The 8,122-nt window shown below is 46.7% G+C and overlaps 1 protein-coding gene across 1 annotated transcript in view; it reads left to right on the top strand.

The window, feature by feature from the left end:
- Window positions 1–312: 312 nt before the first annotated feature.
- LOC126475317 (DNA-binding protein D-ETS-4) overlaps window positions 313–8,122 on the top strand; it is a 164,094-nt gene continuing 156,284 nt past the window's right edge. Inside the window, exon 1 of the mRNA XM_050103097.1 lies at window positions 313–447. Coding sequence (XP_049959054.1) covers window positions 409–447 — 39 coding nt within the window. The 5' untranslated portion in view covers window positions 313–408. The remainder of the gene's footprint in view (window positions 448–8,122) is intronic.

Here is an 8,122-nt window from a genome sequence, read left to right as displayed (position 1 = left end):
TCAATGCCCTTTTTTTTTAATGCTTGATCCGCCTTTTCCCACCCCTGCAGCACGTCCTACATCGTCAGTAATACCTAGCCGCCCCTCTTGTAAACATCCAGCGGATGACAGTCGTTTGTTTTCATTTCGATCGCCGCAGTTTCTGCCAGGCGTCGCCGATTTATTAATCGTCCGCCGTTCTATTCCCAGAACGGCCAATATAGCAGGAGCAAGGCAAGACGAGGTCGGGAGCGCGCCGGCGCCGAACTCTGCCGAGCGCACCCGAGTGCGCCCGAGCGCTACGTACCGTGTCTCGGCGGCCGCAGCGGCGGGTAGCAGTCGCAGGAAAGTTGCAGACAGAAGAGCCACGCAGCCTGAGCCGAGACACACACAACACACACACACACACACACACGGCCTGCAGCCACCATGTGCGACCTCATGTACTTCGACGCCCTGCGGGAGCCGGTGAGTTTATTTTATGGCCTATTGTGCTTCTTGTTTACCCTGAGGACAGGTGACTGCCCTGGAGGTTCTGCGTCATCTTAGCGGCACTCGGCGCTCTTCCACGTCGGTGCATTGTCGTGTTGCTGACTGCTTGAACGCATGATTACCCCTATTTCAGGTGGCACATCTCTGCCGACATACTTGCTGTGGGCATTTCGGCAAGCACGTGTCAGTCCGAGCTGCCCGCGCTATTCTAATGCGGCAGTGTTGTTGTTGTCATTGTGGAGTTACTGCTCTTTCTCTGCTGCTTTTGCCGATTTCAGCAGAAATTCTTCAAATGCGCAGTTCTTCTTTGCAGCTACAGTGATGCAGCCGTTCTTCAATAAGGTGCCAATTTGCCCACTTCTTGTTATTTTTTGTGTTTGCTGTCGCAAAGCGCTTCAGTTCGAAGAGGTGGAGGTGCACTGACCACTGGCATAGGGCGACATGTCAAACGAGCAGGCACGTTCCACTTTCGTCTCAGCTGGACCAGCAAGTGGCACAGTGATTTACTGTTTTCGAGAGAAAAAAAAAAAGAAAACATCAGCAGTCGCGTGCATGTTGTGGAAGGTTCTCTCGGAGGGCGTACCTCGTGGCGGCTTGCTGCGTTGTCGATGTCGTCGTTTTGTCGCTGCCGTCAAGGCTGCCCGACTGGAGAGAAAGGAGGTCACGACGGGCGCGCGCCATCTTGCTTCTTGGTGCTAGTTAGAGACGCAATACGGACACCTCGAACGCGGTACACCCAGGAGCTGGTTGTCGGAGCGAAGGAGGGATAAAAGAGGGAACTGACAGAGGCGGAGAACCGTGAAACTATCGCCGTTTCTTTCCTATCGCACGCTGCTCCGCGCCGGTCGCAACGCTTGTCTCAGACTGTGCACCTGTTGCATCATTCCTTCAAATACCTCGACGGGTGGGACAGGCAGTTGGTGACATTCCGAGGCCGCATTCCAGGTCTGCAAGGTCGGGCACCTGACGCGGCTGTAGTGCATAAAATGGACATCAAGACCAGTAAACATATTTACCGAAATAGTGAAATAATACCGAGGCAAAATTATTGTATTTTGAGGAATAATCACACGAATCATATCCAAATCACAAAGATACGCAGTTTCTTAATTTTCCGAGTTGTTTAGTGGTGAATTCAATGATTCTACCTTGTGTATGACCTTACTTTTATCAACAATTTTACTGTCGACAGCCTGACCGAGCACAAGAAAACAGTAAACATCGAAATGTTTACAATCGTACGAGAGTTCCACGCTGAGCAGTTACGTAATAGCGTGGCGCACTCTCTCTCCTGTCAAAAACTTCTCTTCGTGGTAATTAACCGTCCCGTCGTCATTAAGCTCATTAAGGCGCGGGGCTATTAGAGTTGACGAGGACGGAGGAACACCTGCCTTTGAGAGAAAGCATCCCAACATTCATCTAAAGTGATACAGAGGAAAAACTGAAATCCTTAATCTCGAGGCAGCCGGGATTTATATGCGCTTCTCTTGAATATGAGTCAAGCATCAGGAGATAGTGACTTTTTCATCTTGTTGACAAACTACGTTGTTGACATTAAAATGTAGGACAGAAAAACGCTTCCTTATGCAACTCTGCTTATGCTTTCTGAGGAAGTATTTTCGCCGCCATCTCTGAAGCTACAGCAATGGTCATTTTTCACTCATCACCCAGCATCAAGCGGCCTTAGGACTAGTGAATTCTAGTCTACATAATACTGATCAGAAAAAAATTGCGTCGGAGACCGTTAGGCTGTATTAGAAAGCAGAGCAACCGTGGAATTGCGAAGATAGTTGGGAGATAGAAGCTATTAGTAGACTTCAAGTATGTTCGGCTGGCTCAGTCAGAAATATCCTGTCAGAAATTTCCTGTCAGGAACGTCGCAGTTCGTAGTAATAGACGGCAAATCAACGAGTAAAACTGAAGTGATATCAGGTGTTCCCCAGGGAAGCGTCCTGGGACCTCTGCTGAGCAGTTCTCTTAGGTTGTTCGCAGATGATGCTGTAATTTACCGTCTAGTAAGGTCATTCGAAGACCAGTATCAGTTGCAAAGCGATTTAGAAAAGATTGCTGTATGGTGTGGCAGATGGCAGTTGACGCTAAATAACGAAACGTGTGAGGTGATCCACATGAGTTCCAAAAGAAATCCGTTCGAATTCGATTACTCGATAAATAGTACAATTCTCAAGGCTGTGAATTCAACTAAGTACTTAGGTGTTAAAATTACGAACAACTTCAGTTGGAAAGACCACGTAGATAATATTGTGTGGAAGGCGAGCCAAATGTTGCGTTTCATTGGCAGGACACTTGAGAAGGTGCAACAAGTCCACTAAAGAGACAGCTTACACTACACTCGTTCGTCCTCTGTTAGAATATTGCTGCGCGGTGTGGGATCCATACTAGGTGGGATTGACGGAGGACATCGAAAGAGTGCAAAAAAGGGCAGCTCGTTTTGTATTATCACGTAATAGGGGAGAGAGTGTGGCAGATATGATACGCGAGATGCGATGGAAGTCATTAAAGCAAAGATGTTTTTCGTCGCGGTGAGATCTATTTACGAAATTTCAGTCACCAACTTTCTCTTCCGAATGCGAAAATATTTCGTTGATCCCAACCTACATAGGTAGGAATGATCATCAAAGTAAAATATGAGAAATCAGAGCTCGAACAGAAAGGTTTAGGTGTTAGTTTTTCCGCGTGCTGTTCGGGAGTGGAATGGTAGAGATAGTATGATTGTGGTCCGATGAACCCTCTGCCAAGCACTTAAATGTGAATTGCAGAGTAATCATGTAGATGTAGATGTAGATCATTGCTCACGAAAACCGTCTTTTACGACGAAGAGTTGGAACGATCGCTGGAAATCCCTGAGCCGGCTGGCACCTGTCGCACGAGACCGATGTAGGTAGGAGTGGCTGGCAACGTGTCGATCAGGGGCTCCGTATGGGAGCTGAGTCCTCTGTCCACATGGACAACGCCGTTAAGAACCAACGGGGACGGCGGGACACGGAGAGATCTCCACACAGACCTCCTCCCCCCCCCCCCCTTTCTATCCTCCTACAGCTCTACTGCTGAATAATTGTGGATCTAAGGCAGGCATTTCCAACGACGAAAACCGCGCAAATCTAATTTATTTCTTGGTCATATCGGTCCCCATCTAACACAGCTGAATCACCGTCAAAAACAACGCTTTTAATAACGAATGAAATAATTATGTTAACGGAACGGACCATCCATAAATATTTTGGAGACCATATAACATCGTGGTACGTTTTCACTATTAGTTTTCAGGATAAGTAACTAGAGGGAGGGCAGGAGTTTGACGAGAAAACACTCCATTTCAGTAACGCCACCTAGAACCAAAAGTGATCGAGGATGGAAATTCCTGTGTATTTAGTTGAACAAACCATCTCTGTATTTAGACAATACAGTGAGAAAATAAAATTACAATAATGGGCGGAATTGTAATTCATTGTGGCACCTTCCGAATATGATGGATTACAGTGCCACCGTACTGTCAGCAGACGACCACTCTTCACAAGGGGACATTAAAACACATGTAAATTTCATTGTCAGTCTCTTTTTGAATGGAAACAGCCAAGTATTCTCCCGGAATTATCTAGGGAATCATGGAAAGCTTTAATCTGAATGAGTGCATAGGGATCTGAACCCCGTTTCTTCCAAATACATGAATCCAGTGCCGTAAACATTGAGGAGCCTCTCTTGGTTTATCAACAGTACGGTCCACTGATCTTTCTGAACGCAGATTAATAACTTCGCTGAAAGAATGAAAAGCATAGTTTTGAACGTCTTCCTGAAGTGCACACGTCCGAAGTGCTAATTATCAGATCATTTTCTCTAAGCTTCGAAGTGTTTATAAACTGAAATGACATTGTTTTTAGCTTTAGTGTTACGAAATGCACTCCACCATGAGGTTAAGACGTCGAGACAACTTAATGCTGAAAGACTATTTCAGTATATCACGCTTAACTCTAACTCGACTGCTTAAGGCGGAGAGTCTGAATGTACCACTATTTGTAATTCGGTCTGTGAACATATTCCAGTGGACCATTCCACTGTTGAAACTCCATTACATGCCCTGTGTCTATGCAGAAAACTGCCTTTGGCGCTGCTTACGTAAGTCTGCAGAGTTGTTTCCCTTTTTCTTCTGCGCAGATAACGCGCAAGGCGATGGTAATCAAAGACAAGCTGTTCGTCCGTCTCATCCATTACACCCAGGTGACACTACCATAATTAACTTTTTACTGGCAGAAACTGGAAAGAAGGTACACATATAACTAACAATGTAAATGTGCATAGGTGGAAACCGTCTGCGCCAGATGTCCTATGATTTAAGTAGTAAATAATTGGTCTATTTAGCATTTTCAAAAAAGGAATTAGGTAACTACTCAGTCCGAGCCAGTGAAGCATCTCCACACGTTTATTTGGCATCATTTATGAGATGGTATGCTTATGTAAACAATGTGGTCTTGCATGCTCTAGTAGACGTTCCAGTCTTCAAAAAAATTATTTGCTTGAATCTATAGTCGCACGTGTATTCTGTTTAATGACTACCGATTTCGGTACCAAATACCATCGTGAGGTCGTCCTTTGGGCGGCAGTCCTCTAGTTCGCTTATCCAAGCAGGTGTGTCTCCATTTACAACATAGACGGAGCCGTCGCTAATGACTGCGCCTTGGCCAGAACTTCAAACACTAATCTCCTTTCCTTTCTTTTACACCCCCCTCCCCCCACCTCCACCCACCCACCCAACGCTGTTTTTGAATACGAAGAATACGAACAGGCTATAGCGCCGTGTGTTCAGTTTAGCTGTTTTGCATTTCTCTTAAAATGTGCGCAAGTTGAATGTAGACCTACACGTCACGTTAAAACTGTTCGTCTCGATAAGCTATTCAAATACGCCTCACACACCACACTAAGGTTACAGAAAGTCACGGGCTTGCAAGATTTTGTGCACGAACTGACGCCTCGATTATGAGCCATAAAAGTTCAGTGGGATTAATGGAGGGCAATCTGGGTGCCCAAATGATTAGCTCAAGTTGCCACGATATTCTTCAAACCAATCGCGAACAACTGTGGCTCAGTGGCGTGGCGCATTGTTATCCATACGAGGTGCATTCAAGTTCTAAGGCCTCCGATTTTTTTTCTAATTACCTACTCACCCGAAATCGATGAAACTGGCGTTACTTCTCGACGTAATCGCCCTGCAGAAGTACACATTTTTCACAACGCTGACGCCATGATTCCATGGCAGCGGTGAAGGCTTCTTTAGGAGTCTGTTTTGACCACTGGAAAATCGCTGAGGCAATAGCAGCACGGCTGGTGAATGTGCGGCCACGAAGAGTGTCTTTCATTGTTGGAAAAAGCCAAAAGTCACTACGAGAGCCCCATTCATGCTGTCGCTGTGCGTCAACATTGCTTGGTAACATGCCACACGGGCAGCCGTGTCGTCATCCGTCAGCATTCGTGGCAGCCACCTGGATAACACTTTTCGCATTTTCAGGTCGTCATGCAGGATTGTGTGCACAGAACCCACAGGAATGCCAACTCTGGAGGCGACCTGTTCAACAGTCATTCGGCGATCCCCCAAAACAATTCTCTCCACTTTCTCGATCGTGTCATCAGACCGGCTTGTGCGAGCCCGAGGTTGTTTCGGTTTGTTGTCACACTATGTTCTGCCTTCATTAAACTGTCGCACCCACGAACGTACTTTCGACACATCCATAACTCCATCACCACATGTCTCCTTCAACTGTCGATGAATTTCAATTGGTTTCACACCACGCAAATTCAGAAAACGAATGATTGCACGCTGTTCAAGTAAGGAAAACGTCGCCATTTTAAGTATTTAAAACAGTTCTCAATCTCGCCGCTGGCGGTAAAATTCCATCTGCTGTACGGTGCTGCCATCCCTGGGACGTATTGACAATGAACGCGGCCTCATTTTAAAACAATGTGAATGTTTCTATCTCTTTCCAGTCTGGAGAAAAAAAATCGGAGGCCTTAGAACTTGAATGCACCTCGTAAAAATTCCATCGTTGTTTGGGAACATGAACACCATAAATGGCTGCGACATAAACAGCTCTACTGAATGATCGGTTCGGTTGCACCAGAGGACTCAGTCCATTCCATGTAAACACAGCCTACAGCATTATGGAGCCACCACCAGCCTGCACAACTTGGTTCCATGGCTTCGTGGGCTCTTCGTCGCACTCGAACCATACCAACTGGAACCGTGTCTCATCTGACCAGGACACCATTTTCCAGTCGTCTAGGGTCCAACCGATGTGGTCACGATACCAGGAGAGGCGCTGCAGGCGATGTCGCGCTGTTAACAAAGGCATTCGCGTCGGTCGTCTGCTGCCACAGCCTATTAACGCCAAATTTCGCCGCACTGTCGTAACGGATGCGTTCGCCATACACCGCACATTGGTTTCTGTGGTGATTTCACACACTGTTGCTTGTCTGTTGGCACTGACAACACTGCCAGACGCCGCTGCTCTCGGCCGTTAAGTGAATGCCGTGGGCCACTGCACTGTCCGTGCTAAGAGATGATGCCTGAAAAGTGATAGTCTCGACACACTCTTGAAGCTGGGGATCTCGGAATATTGAATTCCCTTACGATGTCGGAAATGGAATGTCCCATGCGTCTAGCCCCAACTACCATCCGCGTTCAAAATCTGTTAATTCCTGTCGTGGGACCACACGTCGGAAACCTTTTTTCAAATGAATCAGCTGAGTACAAATGACAGCTCGTCAGTGCAGTGCCCTTTTATACTTTGTGTACGCGATACTACCGCCATGTGCATGTCGCTATTCCATGACTTTCGTCCCCTCAGTGTGCATTCTCACACACAAACGAACACATACACACACACACTACGAGTTGTCCGCCCTGATAGGTGAATGGTCAGGGGCCCGGGTTCGATTCCCGGCTCCGTCGGGGATTTTCTCCGCTCAGGGACTGGGTGCTGTGTTGTCTTCATCATCATTTCATCCTCATCCGGTGCGCAGTTCGCACATTGTGGCGTCGAATGTAATAAGACCTGCACCAAGGCGGCCGGACCTGCTCCGTAAGGGGCCTACCTGCTCATTTCCATTTCCATTACGAGTTCATGTTTTGGATAGGACGTATTGTCTCAGAAATAAAGGGTCCCCCATTGCTCCAGTTACCACCAAGGGTTACAGGAGGCTTTGACTGGTTGTATGTCAAATACTGTAGCCGGTAATTAATTCCTACATACGCAGTTCTTCTCTGTCCTTTCCGCAGTTCATGATGATTCAGCACAAAATGAAAACCGAAATCTGAAATAGGCCAGGTAAAAAAATAAATGATCCAAAACACGACTGTGCTGAAAATAACCAAAGTTTCACAACGGCCCTTCCTAACCATTCTTGCCACTCCCTACTACGCTGCTCTGAGCTTCCCACTCCGTACAATGGCTCTGGCACCTACGTGAGAATTTCTTTTTCACTTGGCAACAACCTCGGTATTATTATTAAATGGTTCAAATGGCTCTGAGCACTATGGGACTTAACTTCTGAGGTCATCAGTCCCCTAGAACTTAGAACTACTTAAACCTAACTAACCTACGGACATCACACACACCCATGCCCGAGGCAGGATTCAAACCTG

Source organism: Schistocerca serialis, chromosome 4 (genome assembly GCF_023864345.2).
Source record: "Schistocerca serialis cubense isolate TAMUIC-IGC-003099 chromosome 4, iqSchSeri2.2, whole genome shotgun sequence".
Classification (NCBI taxonomy): domain Eukaryota; kingdom Metazoa; phylum Arthropoda; class Insecta; order Orthoptera; family Acrididae; genus Schistocerca; species Schistocerca serialis.
Note: the sequence above shows the minus strand (reverse complement) of the source record. Positions and strands in the feature narration are given on the sequence as shown.